Genomic DNA, 19,726 nt, shown 5'->3' on the forward strand with positions numbered 1-19,726 from the left:
ATGCAGTCACAGAAGAACTTCCCAGCTTCAGGGGAGGCTGCCTGATGCATCTCTGCATGAGTCACTGCTCTTTCCAATCAGCCTCCGCTGACTGAGGTAATTCTGTTTTGCCTCTGCATCCAGCATCACTGGAGCATCCAGTCACACTACAAATATACAAATGCTTCTGAGGAGGCTGCTGGGTGCATTCTTATACAAATCAATGCTTTGAGCTTGTCTTCTTCCAACCAGGAGTACAGTGTCTCCTGTAGAAATATGGAGAATTGTCTCCAGTGGCTCTTCCACACTCTAAAAGTAAAAAAAATTAGGCAGGGGTGACTAACCTGTTGCCCTCCACGTTTGTTTGTTTGTTTGTTTGTTTGTTTGTTTTTGCTGGACTACAACTCCCATCATCCTTAACCAGTGACCATACTGAGTTGGAATCCAGGAATATCAGGAGGGCCACAAGTTAGCCACCTCTGCTTAAAGCTATAAAAGGGACATGTGTTTTTTTCAATTTTATAACAGGAAAACGTTTTCTTCAGCTATGTATACCAGCTGTGTTTATTTTTTATTATTTTTATTGTTTTATTTTTTCTTAGCAGCTGTGTTTATTTTTTATTATTTTTATTGTTTTATTTTTTCTTAGCAGCTGTGTTTATTTTTTATTATTTTTATTGTTTTATTTTTTCTTAGCAGCTGTGTTTATTTTAAACACAGAGTACATCCGTCCATGGACACCTCTCCATAGCTGTCAACTTATAGATTTGAAAATAAGGGACCAGCAGCCTCGAAAATAAGGGATCAGCAGCCAAAATAAGGGATTTTAGTCAACCACCTGAAATATGAAGTTAAAAGGGACCAGATAATTTTGGAGAGCAGCGCCGGTTTTTAGCTCTTTGTTTCCAGAGCCTGCTGCTCAAGCTGATGAAACACTGCAATTAAATAACTACAAGCAGCAACCACTTTTCACGTAAAACAAAGTCCAAGCTACGAAGATTCTACCCCAGGCAGAGAGGCTCAGTTTGGTAGCTGTGAGGAGGATGGCGGTGGAAGAGCCCGAGGCTCCCACCAGTCCCAGCTGGGAGGGGCTCCCAGGGGCCGAGGCTGGTGAGAGGAGGTCAAAGGGGGGCGGGCTGGGCAACCAAGCAACACAGTTGGAGCTTCCCTCCTCCCTGGCCAGCAGGGAGGGAGTGAGAGGAGCTGCTTCCTTTGAAACCTAGGAAATTTAAGGAACATCATCAATAAGGGACAGCAGCGGGACATGGCGCTGGGATAAGGGAGTTTCCCGCCAAATAAGGGACAGTTGACAGCTATGCATCTCTCCCCATCATAATACCTTTTGGTTCCAAGACTCGATCCACCTCTCCCAGTCCAGCCGCCGACTCCTCCCCATCCAATTTCTTCAATCTGGAGAGGAAGGACGGACGAAAGGGTTTCTTTAGCTCAAAGCAGCTCTTTCCTGAGCCACTGCTAACTGTGGAACTCTCTTAGAAGAGAGTATTAGTTCCTCAGCTAAACAAAACATATACCTTTCCTTCGGCTAGGCCTTCAAACCCGTCGTGCACAGCCAGCATCCTATGACCGTGGATCAATCCAATTCTAACCGTAGACCTCACGGCTGCATTCATGCCAGCTGCTGGTGCACCTACATTCATCACTGCCAGGTTGTAGCCACTCTGCAGAGAAAGAAAAGGATTGGGGATGAAGTCAGAGAGAGCTTTGGATGTACTTCAAAGCACACCCTGTTGGGGGATTCTGGGCTCCACGGAAGGAGCCGGTCACATGGACAGAAATACATTCATACAGCAGCTTTGCTCCCATTACAAGGATGGTTTATTCATTTATAAAAATTCTAATTACATTTGTGTGTGTGTACTCCAATAATAATATAATATAATATAATATAATATAATATAATATAATATAATATAATATAATATAATATAATATAATATAATATAATATAATATAATATAATATAATAATAATAATAATTTAATATTTATACCCTGCCGATCTGGCTGGGTTTCCCCAGCCACTCTGGGTGGCTTCCAACAAAATATTAAAAATACAATAAAACATCAAATTAAAAACTTCCCTAAACAGAGCTGCCTTTAGATGTCCTCTAAAAGTCAGATAGTTTTTTATTTTCTTGACATCTGATAGGAGAGTGCTCCACAGGGCAGGTGCCACCACCAAGAAGGCCCTCTGTCTGGTTCCCTGCAACCTCATTTCTCGCAGGGAGGGAACTACCAGATGGTCCTTGGAGCTGGACCTCAGTGTCCAGGCTGAATGATGGGGGTGGATATGCTTCAGGTCTACTGGGCCGAGGCCATTTAGGGCTTTAAAGGTCAGCACCAACACTTTGAATTGTGATCGGAAACGTACTGGGAGCCAATGTAGGTCTTTCAGGCACATGAGAATAAAATCAGCAGAAAAACACCAATAAACAAATACAGACTGGTTAAAAAGAAAGATAGCTCATGTTACAACTGTTAAGTTGTGGGTGAACATATCAGACGACACAGCGATTCTTCAAACAGCTCTTGTTTATTCACAGGCCAGAACAGAAGTGAACTGAAGGGTTCAGTCAGCCTGCTTATATAGGGCTCCAGTACAAGATAACTGTTACAATTTTCTAAAACTATCCAATCACTGAACGTCACTTTTGATCCCTTATTTGCATAACTATCTACAGTATCCTCCTGCTGGCCCAGGGTGAGAACTTCAGTACATAACAACAACGGCCTGTCTAAGCAGTTCTCAACAGGATATGCAGACCTGCCTACACCAAAGCAAAGGAAGCTGCTTCGTAGAAGGTCAGGTCTTCACCGTCTCAGGCAGAGAAGGGTCTCTCCCATTGGCTCCTACATGAATCCTTTTATTTAGAGATGCCAGGGATCAAACATGGGACTTACACATACAAAGCATACCACTGAGCTATGCCTTCTCTCCCACTGTATTCCCCTCCCCCCCCCTTACCTTTGCAGAGGGCGGGCGAACATGGGCCAAAATCTTGTAAACATTCCAGTTGTTTTGGAAACTCCTGCAGGGTGAATCAAATTATTAGGAGCAAAGGAAGCAGCCTTCTAACCTAGGCTGGTTCAAAACTGTCTACACTGACTGGGATTGGCAGAAAATCCTTCCCAGCCCTTCCTGGAAATGCAAAGGACTGAATCCAGGACCTTCTGCATGCGAGCCAGATACTCTGTCACTGAGCTACGGCCACTTCCCCTTTCTAAGAATAAAAAATAAATTTCACAGAGGCCCCGGAAGGCCTTGTTCAAATTGTAGCTCCAACTTACCTTCCCCTAAGTTTAAGAGCTTCATCAAACCGTCCCTCATTCATCGCTGTTGTGACATCTTTAGTCTGTTGAAGGAAGACGATAGAGACAAATAATATATATTTTGAATAATAATATTTATTAAATTTTCCATTTTAACAATCCAATTAAATCCACGTTAAATACCTTCCAAATGATAATGCAATCAAAGAGTCCAAATTTTATGCCAAATTATAGGTCTTTGACTTCTTACCTGCCCATAAGGTCCCAGGGGAGGTAACAATAATATAATATACCGTTATGAAAACAACTATTTCAAACGGAACAGAACAATATACATTCATCAAATGTGGTGGGGGTCCAGCAAAACAAAATACCTTAACTGTCAAAGGCTGGGATAAAGAGGTGTGTTTTCTTGTCCCACCTCCATAAACGCACATGCCAGCAAACAATACCTACTACTTGGACGCACTCCATGAGAGGAAGACGGACAGCTTGGTTACCAGAGAGGCTGACAACACATGCTGGAGTATCAGGAGTTCCCTCCAGTAGCGCCATGACAGCTTCCACTCCCATCCTGCTTCCCTGCAAGACGGAAAACAGAAAAATGGTTTTCTAAAAAGGTTTGGGGTTTTTTTGTATTTCTGCAAACACCTGAGCATGTCAATACTTAGGGCCCTCGTACCTACGGGACCGCCTCTCCTGGTATGCCCCACAGAGGACCTTAAGGTCCATGAATAATCCTAGTTTAGAGGTCTTGGGCCCTAAGGAAGTCAGGTTATCCTCCACCAGGGCCAGGGCCTTCTCAGTGATGGCTCCGACCTGGTGGAATGCTCTGTCCCATGAGACCAGGGCCCTGCAGGATTTAACCTCCTTCCATTGGGCCTGTAAGACAGAGCTACTGGCTTTCAATTTGAACCTGGCCTGATCTTTTGTTCCCCTTCCTTCCCTCCTCCTCCCTGTTTTGTGAAGATTGTCCATTCTGGGATCCTACAGCTAATTCTCCCCTGGTCTCCTCGCTGGCCCAAGTGGGACTAATTTAGCCAGCTAGCCCTGGTGATCATCTAATGTTTATTGGATGGATTTCCCCCCTAAATTTATTTTCGATTCTTGATTTTATTGTTATTTACGCTTTATACCATATTTTATGCTGGTTTTTTGTAGCATCAATGAAGTGTTTTAAATTCGTTGTTAGCCGCCCTGAGCCCGGTTTCCTGAACCGGGAAGGATGGGGTATAAATAAAAAATTATCATTATTTATTATAATACTTCCCTCTTGTTTTACAGTGGCTTAATTTTGGCTCCAATCTGGCCAACACTTGCCACCTGAGTTCATTATTAGAGGGAGTGATAAGTAATTCGTAATTATGTTATCGCTAATTACCTCCTGCTGTGTGAATGGTCACCGAGGGTTCTTATCATGTCAAACTTTGCCGAAAAATGCGACAGGCTGCATTTTGTGGCCTTTGTCTCCACAGTTTACAACGTGACACAATGGGCTCTAGTCCAAGAAAGCTCATACCTCAGCTAGTCTGTCACGAAACCCTTTGCCCTTCTACAGAAGTGTAACATTCCCCACCGGCAGGCAATTAATTCCAGAGAAGTTAACAACCTAGAGACAGCGGGACTGCATCAAGTGTGGGGAACCTTGGGGCTGCCAGGCGTTGCTGAACTGCAACTCCCATCAGCCCCAGCAAGCAGGACCAGGGATTATGGGAATTGTAGTTCGGCAACATCTGGAGGGTTAAAGGTTCCCCACACCTGGACTACACCTTTAGAAATGTCTCCTCCTGCCTCTCACTCCAATATGCAATACAGTGGCATCTCTGGTTACAAACTTAATTCATTCCGGAGGTCTGTTCTTAACCTGAAACTGTTCTTAACCTGAGGTACCACTTTAGCTAATGGGGCCTCCTGCTGCCTCCGCGCTGCCGTCATGCGATTTCTCTTGTCATCCTGGGGCAAAGTTCTTAACCTGAGGTAATATTTCTGCTTTAGCGGAGTCTGTAACCTGAAGCATATGTAACCCGAGATACCACTGTACAGTGGTACCTCAGGTTAAGAACTTAATTTGTTCCGGAGGTCTGTTCTTAACCTGAAACTGTTCTTAACCTGAAGCACCACTTTAGCTAATGGGGCCTCCTGCTGCCGTGCCGCCGGATCCCGATTTCTGTTCTTATCCTGAAGCAAAGTTCTTAACCTGAAGCACCACTTTAGCTAATGGGGCCTCCTGCTGCTGCCGTGACGCCAGAGCACGATTTCTGTTCTCATCCTGAAGCAAGGTTCTTAACCTGAGGTGCTATTTCTGGGTTAGCGGAGTCTGTAACCTGAAGCGTCTGTAACCTGAGGTACCACTGTATTGTTTACAGGCATGTCATCTATATGAAGCATCAGAAACAAAACTGCATTGCTTTTTACCAGGATGCGATCAAAGGCAGAGGGTGTCCCACCACGCTGCACATGTCCCAGGATGGTGACTCTCGTGTCATAGCCCAGGCGTTTCACAACCAGCTGCAGAGGGAAGAGAGGTGCAAAAAAAATGACATTATCCCTTCAAATTTAAGAATGTTCACTGGGCAACAGAGGGAGAACCAGGGTTTTGTTACTCTTTGAGTCCTTTGATTGTACAAACCTGCCCTTTTTAACTGTGCAAGATAGTAATAATAATAATAATAATAATAATAATAATAATAATAATAATAATTTATTTATACCCCAAGCATCTGGCTGAGTCTCCCTAGCCACTCTGGGCGTCTCCCAATCAAATGTTAAAAACAGTACAGCATTAAATATTAAAAACTTCCCTGAACAGGGCTGCCTTCAGATGTCTTTTAAAGATAGAATAGCTGCTTATTTCCTTCACATCTGAAGGGAGGGCGTTCCACAGGGTGGGCGCCACTACCAAGAAGGCCCTCTGTCTGGTTCCCTTTGACCTCACTTCTCGCAATGAGGGAACTGCCAGAAGACCCTCGGCGCTGGATCTCAGTGTCCGGGCTGAACAATGGGGGTGGAGACGCTCCTTCAGGTATACTGGATCGAGGCTCTTTAGGGCCTTTAAAGGTCAGCACCAACACTTTGAATTGTGCTTGGAAACGTACTGAGAGCCAATGCAGATCTCTCAGGACTGGTGTTATGTGGTCTCGGCGGCCACTCCCAGTCACCAGTCTAGCTGCTGCATTCTGGATTAATTGCAGTTTCCGGGTCACCTTCAAAGGTAGCCCCACGTAGAGCGCATTGCAGTAGTCCAAGCGGGAGATAACTAGAGCATGCACCACTCCGGCAAGATAGTCATTCTGCCTCCCAGTGAGTATTTCAGCTCAATCTCAATGTTAGGGCAAAGGACATTGACACAGACACTCCGAGCAGAAACAGGATTGCATCACCCACACTTTTAATGTCTTCTGAGGTAATCGGCTTGCCGTGCTTGTCAATTGCTCCTTCAGCCACAATAATGATGTTCAGCCTTGAGCCTCGGGTTCTTGTCTGTGAAGAAGAAAGGAGAGAGAGAGAGTGAGTGAGTGTTAAGTTGTGGGTAGACATAGCAGACGACACAGTGATTCTTCCAAAGCAGCACTTTATTTGTAAGCTGGAACAGAACTGAGCTGAGGAGCTCAATCAGCCTGCTTATATAGAGCTCCAGAACAATGTAACTGTTGCCATTTTCTAAAACTATCCAATCACTGAACGTCACTTTCGATCCTTCATTTGCATACAAACTATCCAATCACTGAATGTCACTTTTGATCCTTCATTTGCATAACTATCTACAGTATCCCCCTGCTGGCCCAAGGTGAGAACTTCAGTACATAACAGAGAGATCCACTTCAAACCATGTTCCAGGCCTGGTTTGGAGACAGAAACTGCCTTGGACAGCCAAGAAAGGATGCCGGGAACCCAACTTTGGTGATTCTCCTGGACCTCTCTACAGCTTTCAGTGCCATCAATCATGGTACTCTTCTCTGTTCACAGTTGCTGCTGCCATATCCTTAATCAAGGCTGGAGACAGTTTTGTGCAGCCTAGAGAGCGCCTGACTGTGAAACTCAGGCTACCCTAGGTTTGTCTAGCTTCTCCAGCTCACCAGGCCCTTGAGGTGGCTTAGGACCTGTGAGGGTGTCCCATTGTTTTGGTGCAGATTTCTTTCACTGACTCTAAATACTTCAACAGATTTGCTTTTTTAAACATTCTCCAGCCAGTACAGTACACAGCATCAACATATTACAGCCCTGAGATACTGGGTCAAGATCTCAGTCTTTGGCCTAGGGAAGTGGTTACTTCCATACCTAAACAACAAGGAGTTGGATGAAAATTATGGTTAGAAAAGCCACTTGGCTTGGTATGCCACCTTCTCTCCTGTACCATCTGGGCTATGATACCACCCTTGAATCTCTGAGGCAAAGGATCTGGGACATATCACATAGCGATCTCCGATCTCAATCTCATGTTAGCTGTGGCCCATTAGCAGTAAGAATTCACTATGGGTTTAAGTTTCAGACACCTGCATATCTTAGAAATTTGTCAGTACCAACATATCGGCGTCTTTTCACCAAAGCCAAATTAAATGTATTCCCATCAGAAGTGTTAAACGGCAGATTGAGAGGTCCTTATCAAAATAGGATCTGTGTATGCTCTCAGAACGTCGACTGCATGAGGCATATTTTATTGCATTGCAGACAATAGGATCAAGCTAGGGAACTATTGATTAAACCACTATTGGCAAATTAATCGGAAGCCAATATAAAAAAATAGAAATTACTTGAAAGAAACAAATAGGCCTAGGATTAAATTAAGTTATAATTAAATAAATGGGATTTAGAATGTTAAGAAAAGTGAATAAGATGGACTATAATTGGAAATTGTTTTAGTTTAATAATGATCTTGTGTGATGGGATAATGAGCTGCTTGTGCGTAAAAGCTTGATCCCTCTGGGGTTTGGCTGGTCATCCAAACCGAGGCACTAACGGAGCCCCCAAAGCATGGCTCCGTCAGTCGCTGGTAGAATCTGACAGTGGGCGTCTACGGAACTTACGCCAACATAAAAGCTGTTTGACGGACATGCGCCTTCGTGACTCTCTGCGTGACAGTTTCCGGCGAAGGGTGGGAGTTCCTAAGGGGGGTCTTGTTCCCTCTTCACTATTCTCACTAGAAGTATCCCAGAGCCTCCCCTCCGCTGTAACTCCTGCACTCCCCCTGCTGGTTCCTTCTTCTGCTGCAGAGTCTCTCCTATTCTCCTGGAGCCTGTCCACCACCTGTCCTTCCGATGGCAGTTCCCTGACATCTTGGAAAGCTGTTACTTTTAATTACAATGAAACTCAGAAGGGAGGGATTTGAGGAAGTCAACCAAGATGTTTAAAAGGTTGGATTTGTGAAGAATTAAGTTTGTTGTTATTGTTTATCTGTTTATTATCCCCCCTTTCCCCCCTATTTTCCTTTTTTCTTTTTCTGTTTTTGTGTATCATTTTGCTTTGTGGTTTGTGTTATCACTGTGGAAAATCTAATGAAAAAATTATTTTTAAAAAAATCAGTCGGAAGCCTACTATATCAAATAACTTCTGGGCGACAAGTCCAATGATATCACAATGGCCGTGGCAAAGTTTCTTTAGTAGTCATACGAATCAAAGATCAACATACCCATGACTAAACAAATAATGCTTCAGTCTCCCTTCCCTGGGGGATTGTCTGTATGAATCTGTATTTTAATTATAATCCATGTTATGGGTCATTGGACCGCAATAAAGATGATTATTATTACCTCAGTTAGCCTCCTGCACAAGTGATCCTCCCAATCATCCTCTGGTGGAGATTCTGGAATGAAAACCCAGTCTGCACCACTTGCCAAGGCTGTTACAAGAGCTAGGTAACTAGAGGAAGAGATAAAAGCCAAACAATGAGCCATTATTGATTTGGTGCAAGATTTAAACCTAGCAATAGTGCTTGAAGAATCCAAGCAGGGAAGGAGCTTTCCTAAAGGTTACTTAGGTCTGATTGGAGACTGATTCATATCATCCTCTCTCTGGGGAAACTCAGACTGCACTCAGACTGGAGAAATTTGATATTTCTTAATTCCAGTACCAACTGGATCCACTTTGTGGGCTAGTGTGTGGATCAGAATGTAATTATCCTTCAGATCAGGCAAAGGCAACCTTCGGCCCTCCAGATGTTTTGGACTACAATTCCCATCATCCCTGACCACTGGTCCTCTTAGCTAGGGGTCATGGGACTTGTAGGCCAAAACATCTGGAGGGCCGAAGGTTGCCTATGTCTGCTTCAGATCATTCACTTCATTGATTTTGGCACCACCGTTTTTTTAAAAAAAATGATCAAAATGCATTTTAAAACATGGCATTTGAGAGAAATAAGAATAGAAATTCCTACCCGCAGTGACGACCCATGACCTCCAGCACAAATGTCCTCTGGTGACTGCAAGGCAAAACAAATAATAAAGCATTGCGAGTTTTTTTTTTTAAAGAAATGCTTTAAACATTCCAGAAGAGATTTGAGTTTTGTATGTAGGGGAAAATTAGGGATAGCTTCAGCTTGTGCCGTTTGCTCATCATTCCACATCTTGGCACTAGCTTTCTTACTGTGAATGTTTACCTTTTTTTTGTTTTCTTTTTAATACTAAAAAGAAAACAAAACAAAAAAAGATAAACACAGATTCTCACATAATTAGAAAGACAAGGGATTGCAAGGCACTTCTCAGAAAAAAAGAGAGTCCCAGCTCACTTCAACTGTTATCAAGAAGGTCCTCAAAATACCGTATTTTTCTCTCTATAAGACGCACCAGACCACAAGTTTTTGGAGGAGGAAAACCAGAAAAAAAATATTCTGAATCTCAGAAGCCAGAACAGCAAGAGGGATCGCTGCGTAGTGAAAGCAGCAATCCCTCTTGCTGTTCTGGCTTCTGGGATAGCTGCGCAGCCTGCATTCGCTCCATAAGACGCACACACATTTCCCTTTCTTTTTTAGGAGGGAAAAAGTGAGTCTTATAGAGCAAAAAATACGGTACCTCATTAAAACATGTACAAGCAGTGGTGGAGCGTATGCTACTGCCACTCAGGTTGGGCACATGGGACATGCCCCCCAAGAAGGGTGGGACCAGGGCCGGATTTAGGTTTGATGAGGCCCTAAGCTACTGAATGTAATGGGTCCCTTTATATGTCCAGCTATCCTTTGTCAACAACAAATTGTCGCTGTTTTTTGTGTTGAATATAGGCTATGTGGTAATTTATGGACCCAGTAGGTATCTAAAGCAATTTGCACATAACAAATAGGAGCCTACACAACACAAAACACTGTTGCTGTATGTAGGTTTTATTTTATTTGTTTTTTATCTTACATTTTGGAAATGTACATCCAGGGTTTTTTCCATTGAAATTTTTTTGGGGGTGCCACGCGGGGCCCTAAGCTATAGCTTGTTTAGTTTATACAGTGGTACCTCGGGTTACATACGCTTCAGGTTACATACGCTTCAGGTTACAGACTCCGCTAACACAGAAATATTACCTCGGGTTAAGAACTTTCTGTTTGATGAGAACAGAAATCATGCTCCGGCAGCGCAGCAGCAGCAGGAGGCCCCATTAGCTAAAGTGGCACTTCAGGTTAAGAACAGTTTCAGGTTAAGAACAGACCTCCGGAACGAATTAAGTACTTAACCCGAGGTACCACTGTATATTTATCTTAAATAGATAAAGGTAAGTTTTTTGTGTGTGTGTGTGTGAGAGAGAGAGAGAGAGAGAGAGAGAACACAAGAAAATACAGTGGTACCTCTGGATACGAACGGGATCCGTTCCGGAGCCCCATTTGCATCCTGAAGCAAACGCAACCCGCGTCCACGCATCTGCAGGTCGTGATTTGCCGCTTCCACGCATGGGCGTGACGTCATTTTGACCGTCTGCGCATGCGCAAGCGGCGAAACCCAGAATTAACCCGTTCCGTTACTTCCGGGGCGCTGCGGAGCGCAACCCAAAAGCGCTCAACCTGAAGCAACTTCAACCCAAGGTATGACTGTATTTTTTAAAAATACAAAGTAGGCAAATAGAGTCAAATTTTGCCTGTATTTGCAAATGTATTCTTTCCCATTTTATATGCTCCTGCATGAGGAAGGGCAAAGAGCTTCTGCGATTGCTCTGCAACTGCCGTCTATATACACTTTCAAGCCTAGTCTTAAGGGCTAGGACTTTGTTTTCTTCTCTTTTTTTAAGCTGCAGAAGGAGATTCTCATGGTGCCATTCAGGAGCTGTAGAAATCAAAGGGGCCTACACAATGCCCACAATTCTCACCTCTGAGCAGTGGTGGTGATAGCATCCACTATTTCCATTATCCTGTGGAGAGCGGAGTCCGTGCCAATGGTCATGTCAGTGCCACAAAAGTCGTTATCAATAGATCCAACCATGCCAACAATGTTTAGGTAACTAGACTTGCTGGCTTCTTCTGCCGTGATGCCACCTGGGGAGGTATTAGGCAAAGAACCAGTGGAATACCAGCATATGATACCATCCCTGAAATTTCACTCTTAGCCTAAATCTAACAATAAGAAAGCAAACATTCTGCATATTCTCCTTTTATCCTGCAGGTCGGAGCAAGGGGGGCTAAGATGAGGTTCTCCAAATATTGTTGGAGTCCAACTCTCGCCAGCACAGGGACTTACCGTGAGGGGAAATTTTTTTTTGATCCCCTGCTAAATTTGCCCATTTGCCCTCGGATGAAGAAATGACCAGTCCATAATTTTAATGACATCCTTGGACAGCTCTTTGGTCTTGGTCATGGTGGATTGATTGCTTCTGTTGACAGGGGTCTTTTGTACAGGTACTGTAATGAGCTGGGACCTTACAGCAGGTGCTTCTAATCTCAGCTCGTTACATACAGCGAAGATACCAGGTAGCCTGACATCTGGCTACTTGATAGGGGATCAAATACTTATTTCACTCATTATAATGCACATCAATCTCTGACTTTTGTCTTCTGGGTTTCTGGGGTTTTTTCCTCTTGTTATTCTGTCTCTCACAGCTATAATAAACCTACCATTAAAATTATGGACTGGACAGATGGCAACGGGGCAAATTTAGCAGGGGATCAAATACTTTCCCCCCTCACCGTAGCATTCAGTTTTTAAGTGGCAATACCTGTCTTAACCAGCTCCTGCAGCAAACTGGTCCACTCCGCTCGGAAGGTATCTGCTCCAGTCAAGCTGCCGTCTCCCCCGATCACGCACAAGTTTGTGATTCCTCTCTTCACCAGGTTGCGAGCAGCCTTCAGGCGTCCTTCGCGGGCACGGAAGTCCATACACCTGGCACTCCCGATGACGGTGCCACCCTAGGTGAGGGGACAAACCAGGTAAGAGCTGGAAGACAACATTATGGCCACCTAACTTAGGTGCTGCTATGATCAAGAGAAGGAGTCCCTCCAGCAAATCTGGAAGAAGAAAAAATCAAGGGAGGGAAAAATACTTTAGGTCATAGCTACTGTTAAGTTGTGGGTGAACATATCAGATGACACAGCGATTCTTCAAACAGCTCTTGTTTATTCACAGGCCAGAACAGAACTGAACTGAAGGGTTCAGCCAGCCTGCTTATATAAAGCTCCACTACAACGCAACAGTAACCACTTTCTGTAACTATCCAATCACTGAACGTCACTTTCAATCCCTTATTTGCATATGTGGACCTGAGTGAAAACTATCTACAGTATCCCCCTGCTGGCCCAGGGTGAAAACTTCAGTACATAACAGGTACCATGACAAGAAAGCTGCTTCAGATGAGGGGGGGAATCCCCCTCGGCCCATGAACAAATACCTTTGAATACTTTAATTACTTTCTATTGGTAGAAAAGGGTCCATATTTTGCAACCTTGCCTTGTTTAACCATTGTGTCTATGGTATAAATCAGTGGTTCCCAACCTTGTTTTTGGCCATGCCCCACCTAAGCATCTCTAAAATCCTGTGACATATAATTCTTATTATTCAAAAAGTGAACTCCTATTCATGTGGAAGAAGCCTAAAAAGCCATTAACTTGGTCTAAATCATTCTTGAATTGCCCCCGTCAAAATCAAATTACACCCCTGTGGGGCGTGTGCCCCACATTGGGGACAATGGGTATAAATAGTTTTAGTCACTACCTTCCACGCATTCACATACCTGGGATTAATTTATTTTGGTTTTATTTTATGTATTTGTTCAACAATGAACTATTATTGATATGCTAGCCATTTTCAAATATCTCAAGGGCTGTCAACCTGGAAGAGAGAACAAACTTGTTTTCTCCTGGTCTGGAGGGTAGGACTCGAACGAATGGCTCAAAATTTCAAGAGAGGAGTTTTCGACTAAACATCAGGAAGTACCGTATTTTTCGCTCCATAAGACACACCTGACCATAAGACGCACCTAGATTTTAGAGGAGGAAAACAAGAAAAAAATATTCTGAATGAAACAGAGGATGTATGATTTTTGTGGTTCATGCTGTGGCCACAGACATGTGATCTAATGGTGAATTTGGGGTAACCCAATGCAAAAATCCTGAGGATCCATGCTTTGTAACCATGTTTTTGCACCATTGCGGCCCCACGCAACAGTGGGTGCATGATTTTTTTTGGTGCAGGCTGTAGCCATGGACATGCTATGTGATCCGATGATGAATTTGGGGTGACCCAATGTAAAAATCCTGAGGATCCATGGGCTTTTACCTCCCCCCTCCCAGGCAGCCCCCTCCCTTATCTCTCATCTGATCCCACCGATCAGCTGTTTCCTTTCAACACTCCCTTCCCTCTTGTTTGCCTTAGTGTCTTTTCCTTAGTTGGAGAAGTTTTTTGCTCCTCCTTTTCTTCTAATATCTCTCCTTATTGCTTTAGTCTTCCTGCTTCCACCCTTTGCAAGTTTGCTGTATTTATCCCCCCCTCCCAGGCAGCCTCCTTTATCTCTAGCGTCCCTTATCTCTCCCCCCCACCCCGATTGACAAACGATCAGCTGCTTTGTTTTGTTTCAACACCCACTTCCCTCTTTGAAAAAAAAAACATGATCTGCTTTTTGCCCCTGGGCAATTCCGCTCCATGGACCACACATTTGCTCCCTAAGACGCACAGACATTTCCCCTTACTTTTTAGGAAGAAAAAAGTGTGTCTTATGGAGTGAAAAATATGGTACTTTCCAACAGTGAGAGATGTTTGACAGTGGAACCTCCTTTGGGAGGCTGTTCCTTGGAGGTTTTTAAGTAGAGGTTGGATGGCCATCTCTCATGGATGCTTTAGCTGAGATTCCTGCATTGCAGGGGGTTGGACTAGATGACCCCTGGGTCCCTTCCACCTTTCTACAACTCTACAATTCTATGTGGACTATGCATATTGCCATCAGATCCTATTTGATAACACTGTATTTTGCAGAATCGTGTATAACTTTAATATATAAAAATATGCATTAAAAATAAGTTGATTCACATGGAGCACTGCTGGACATCTTTCCAGAAGAGAAAGCAAAAGAAGAAGAAGAAGAAGAAGAAGAAGAAGAAGAAGAAGAAGAAGAAGAAGAAGAGGAGGAGGAGGAGGAGGAGTAGTAGTTTGGATTTGATATCCCGCTTTATCACTACCCGAAGGAGTCTCAAAGCGGCTAACAATATTATTTTCCCTTCCTCCCCCACAACAAACACTCTGTGAGGTGAGTGGGACTGAGAGACTTCAGAGAAGTGTGACTAGCCCAAGGTCACCCAGCAGCTGCAGGTGGAGGAGCAGGGAATCGAACCCGGTTCCCCAGATTACGAGTCCACTGCTCTTAACCACTACACCACAGTGGCTCATCCTCTCTCTCTTGCCAAATTCATCCTCTCTCTCTTGCCAAGGATGTCAAGGCAGCAAACATCATTCTCCCCCTTCTCCCAGTTTCTCCTCACAACAAACCTGTGAGGTAGGTTAGGTTGAGAGAGGGTAACTGGTTAACAACAGCATAGCATCCAATACTATCAGGGAAACAGGATAGCTTAGGAGACATAGGCCTGGCTCCATTACTCTCTCCCTGACTCCCCATCTGTCATTTGAGGTGGCTGCTTCACTTTCCCTCATGGCTGGGCTTGCCCTGGAGCTTATTTATTGAGCTAAACAGATCCCAAGTTCCACTCCACTCAACTACAGTTCCTAAGGTACTCCAAAAAGAGGCAATGCCTGGAAAAGCTATGACCTCTAATTCTCAGGTTCATTCTTTTGAGGAAAATGACCGGCCTGATCGCCCGATTCAGGAGAAAAAGGGCTCCAAAATGCTACACCTCCCTGCTCTCTCTGCCCACCAAATAAATCCTCCTCACTACAAAGATCAAGGCATCTTCACCATCACCAAAATCCATTAGCTGCAACAGTTTGAAGAGTTTTTGTAGTTGAGAATTTCACCCAGTTAACCTGTTATGTGTAAAGGGTTTGTGAGGAGAGATCAGGGCATTTTTTCAGCCGGACCTCAGTTCTGGCACCTCTCAGGTGGGCGCCATTGCCATTATAAGAGAACAAGGGAGTTGTTCATGGTGAGTTCTGGCACTTCTTTTTCTACAAAAACAAAAACAAGCACTGGGAGAGATAATGCATGTTTGCTACATGTGACCCTCTATCTCTACAGTCTGGATGCCTAGAGAGAGTTGTGGCCAGACCAGAATCTTCTGAAATTCTTGTTTATGAAATTCAAAAAAGCCCCGACTCATGCAAGTATGGCTGCAAGCAAGGGTCAGCTCGGGTTTCGAGTTATTTTGGGACTCAGGCATTCATTGTGACCCCAGCTATGGCGATATCATTACACTTAAGATGGACAACTTTGCCAGTGGCCCCAACTGGCGAAAAGGTCAAGATGTTACAATAATTTTCCTCGTGACAGGAGCTCCTCACTCAACCAGCCGGTGACTTTCCTCAAACTGGAGAAGGAGCAACGGAACTTCTCAAAGGGGGAAACCTTTTTTTTAAAAAAAAATAATAATAACACTGGACTGACCACTTTGATATTTCCAGAGCTTTAAGATATTTTTACAAGGTTAAAATTAAAATCCCACTGGGGATTATGTCATGTACAGTGTCCATAAATTAAATAAAGTAAACCTTATTCCCCTGTCAAAAAAACACCCCTGGGGCAGATTTGATGGAGTCACAGGGGACTGAAGAGGCAAAGAAGGAATAACAAAACAACAACCCACCACCCTCCCCACTTTCACCAATGCAAGTAGAACTTGGCTGAGCACGTCTGGATCCAACCCAATAAAATGCAAACCATGTCCTAGTTCTATAGCAGCTTTCCTGAAATATACTCAGAGTCGAGAGTGGATTTCATGTTCTTTCTTCAGCTCATAGTGGTGAGGAGGAATGGAAGTTCCCTCCGAATGTCTGCTTTATATACATTATTTACACAATGGGCCCCATGTGATTGGCTAATTCCGGGATTCTCCTGTAGGCCAATCAGGTTGCGGATTCACTTCCACCTGGAGCTGGATTGGGTGGCTCCTGTGGACCAATCAGACTGCTGCTTTCTGGATCCTATTGTTCTAGTACCAATCAGAGTGCTGCATTTTGGATCCTATTCAACTCAGTACATAACATTTCCCCAACTTAGTGCCCTCCAGGTGTTTTGAACTACATTTCCCACCAACTTCAGCCAGCATAGTCAATAGTCATCAATGAAGGGAGTTATCGTTACCACATAATACTCATTCTTCATTTGTAAGCAATTGATCACTTAGTGTGGCAGCACCCACACTATGGTCCCATTCATTCTTTTTGGCACTTGCTAAAAACTTTCTGGTTTAGGCAAGCCTACCCAGATATGCAGGGATGTGGTGGCGCTGTGGGTTAATCCACAGAGCCTAGGACTTGCCGATCTGAAGTTTGGCGGTTCGAATCCCCACAACGGGGTGAGCTCCCATTGCTCGGTCCCAGCTCCTGCCAACCTAGCAGTTCGAAAGCATGTCAAAGTAGATAAATAGGTACCGCTCCGGCGGGAAGGTAAATGGCATTTCCGTGCGCTGCTCTGGTTCACCAGAAGCGGCTTAGTCATGCTGGCCACATGACCCATGCTGGCCAATAAAGCGAGATGAGCGCCGCAACCCCAGTCGGTCACGACTGGACCTAATGTTCAGGGGTCCCTTTACCTTTACCTTACCCAGATATGCAGAATGTTGACATGTGTTTTAATCTGGTCTTCAACTTAACACTGATTAAAAAAATTATTTTTTTGGGGAGGGATATTTTAAATAACTGTTTTTAACAGTTCTTTTTCTACTGATAATTCATTTTATTCTTTTTCTAAAATCCACTTGGAGGATTTCCGTCTTTGCTTTTTTAAACAAAGCAGTATATACATTTTGTGAAATAAATAAATGGTTGAAAGCATCAGGGGGGCACCACGTGGTTCTGTAGAATCACAAAACCCTGAAATCTTCATACTAGTGACACCTAGGGTAAGGAGGACAGCTCTGAAGCCTCTCACAACCTGAGGGACAAAATCCAAGGGACCGGCTTACCAGTTGCAGCATCATGGACACACTTTCCCATGTTGCTTCCTTAATATTGTCACCGCCGTCCACAAGCCCTTGGTAGCCCTGAAACAAAAGTCAGAAGAGATTATTTAAAAAGAGAAGCCTTTTTGAGCCTCCATCTCCTCTAGAGCTGGTTAACTCAAGAAGATAGAGACACCATAGCTGTGAGCTGCTGCTACAGCAAACTACAGTGGTGCCTCGGGTTACATACGCTTCAGGTTACATATGCTTCAGGCTACAGACTCCGCTAACACAGAAATATTACATCAGGTTAAGAACTTTGCTTCAGGATGAGAACAGAATTGTGCTCTGGCGACATGGCAGCAGCGGGAGGCCCCATTAGCTAAAGTGGTACCTCAGGTTATGAACAGTTTCAGGTTAAGAACGGACCTCCAGAACGAATTAAGTTCTTAACCTGAGGTACCACTGTATACTGAAGAAGGAACGTTAAGGACAAGATGCAGTTGAAGTACATTGCCAGGCTGGTGCATTGTTCGACCTCAGGATATTTCCAGCTCCTTTAGCCACTGTAGCAACATTGAACAGGTAGCACCTCAACTAATAATAATAATAATAATAATAATAATAATAATAATAATAATTTATTATTTATACCCCGCCCATCTGGCTGGGCTTCCCCAGCCACTCTGGGAGGCTTCCAACAAAATATTAAAATACAGTATAGGGGTGCCTCGCTAGACGAAAAGAATTCGTTCCGCGATTCTCTTCGTCTAGCGGTTTTTTCGTCTTGCGAAGCAAGCCCATTGACAGCTTAGCAGATTAGCGCTACAGTTGTCTAGCGGCTTCTAGCGATCAGCTGTTAAGCGGCTTATCAGCGGAACAGCTGATAAGCGGCTTAGTGGCTTAAGAAAAGGGCGAAAAAAGCGAAAAAAACCTGTGGGGGCACGCAAGATTTTTTCGTCTTGCGAAGCAACCCCATAGGGAAATTCGTTTTGCGAAGCGCCTCCAAAACGGAAAACCCTTTCGTCTAGCGGGTTTTCCGTCTTGCGAGGCGTTCGTCTTGCAGGGCACCACTGTAATGCATCAAACATTAAAAGCTTCCCTAAACAGGGCTGCCTTCAGATGTCTTCAAAAAGTCTGGTAGTTGTTGTTCTCTTTGACATCTGATGGGAGGGCGTTCCACAGGGCAGGTGCCACTACTGAGAAGGCCCTCTGCCTGGTTCCCTGTAACCTCACTTCTTGCAGGGAGGGAACCACCAGAAGGCCCTCGGTGCTGGACCTCAGTGTCCGGGTAGAACGATGGGGGTGGAGACGCTCCTTCAGGTATACTGGGCCAAGGCCGTTTAGGGCTTTAAAGGTCAGCACCAACACTTTCAAGTTTGATCCTAAACGTACTGGGAGCCAGTGAGGGAACCGCCAGAAAGAAGAAGAAGAGTTTGGATTTGATATCCCGCTTTATCCAGGCCCTCGGCGCTGGACCTCAGTGTCTGGGTAGAACGATGTGAGTGGAGACGCTCCTTGCATAGGGTCTGTGGGGCACCAAGGTAGCTGATCTGGTATTACCACTGCTATGCGACCTATGGCGACTCTAATAGTCCTGTTTGGTCTAGCAGCAGCAATCAGCAGCAGAGTTAACAAAATAATAAACCTATTTGCAGTAGAATGAGGTGGAAATGAGGTGGAAGAATGGACTATACCATTTGGGTCAGAAGATGGAGCATCGTATTTGTGAATACTCTCCAGCAGAAAAAGCTCACTGGAAGCCTAGTACAGGTGGGAAGAGATGGAGCTTGAATGTTCCTCTCTGGTGTGTGCCCGTGCGTTTAGCTTGCAGGAATTTTACACGAGTGCAAGTTCAAAAATGGTTAAACTGCAGCCCCCTGAGGCTTCAAGTGGTGCAGCCCACTCTAGAAAATAGAGACATTCTATGCTTTAGAATGGAATGTCCCTATTTTCATGTTGAATATGCTATCTCAGGATTTCACACCTCATTCTGCTCCATGAGTGAACCAGG

The 19,726-nt window shown here is 44.3% G+C and overlaps 1 protein-coding gene and 1 long non-coding RNA gene across 2 annotated transcripts in view; both read right to left on the reverse strand.

Moving 5' to 3' along the window:
* The window catches only part of LOC310840007, a 131,693-nt gene that overhangs the window by 16,003 nt on the left and 95,964 nt on the right, over positions 1-19,726 (reverse strand). The window lies entirely within an intron of this gene.
* PFKM (phosphofructokinase, muscle) overlaps positions 1-19,726 on the reverse strand; it is a 40,367-nt gene that overhangs the window by 12,716 nt on the left and 7,925 nt on the right. Inside the window, exons 3-14 of the mRNA XM_083728856.1 lie at positions 17,737-17,814; positions 12,390-12,579; positions 11,547-11,712; positions 9,640-9,684; positions 9,017-9,125; positions 6,654-6,749; positions 5,685-5,777; positions 3,726-3,851; positions 3,288-3,352; positions 2,965-3,028; positions 1,512-1,658; positions 1,319-1,389 (exon numbers count right to left, since the gene is read on the reverse strand). Of these exons, the coding sequence (XP_083584982.1) occupies positions 1,319-1,389; positions 1,512-1,658; positions 2,965-3,028; positions 3,288-3,352; positions 3,726-3,851; positions 5,685-5,777; positions 6,654-6,749; positions 9,017-9,125; positions 9,640-9,684; positions 11,547-11,712; positions 12,390-12,579; positions 17,737-17,814 (1,250 nt within the window). The remainder of the gene's footprint in view (positions 1-1,318; positions 1,390-1,511; positions 1,659-2,964; positions 3,029-3,287; positions 3,353-3,725; positions 3,852-5,684; positions 5,778-6,653; positions 6,750-9,016; positions 9,126-9,639; positions 9,685-11,546; positions 11,713-12,389; positions 12,580-17,736; positions 17,815-19,726) is intronic.

This window comes from Podarcis gaigeae, assembly GCF_964106915.1.
Source record: "Podarcis gaigeae genome assembly, chromosome: 2".
In the NCBI taxonomy this organism is placed as follows: Eukaryota; Metazoa; Chordata; class Lepidosauria; order Squamata; family Lacertidae; genus Podarcis; species Podarcis gaigeae.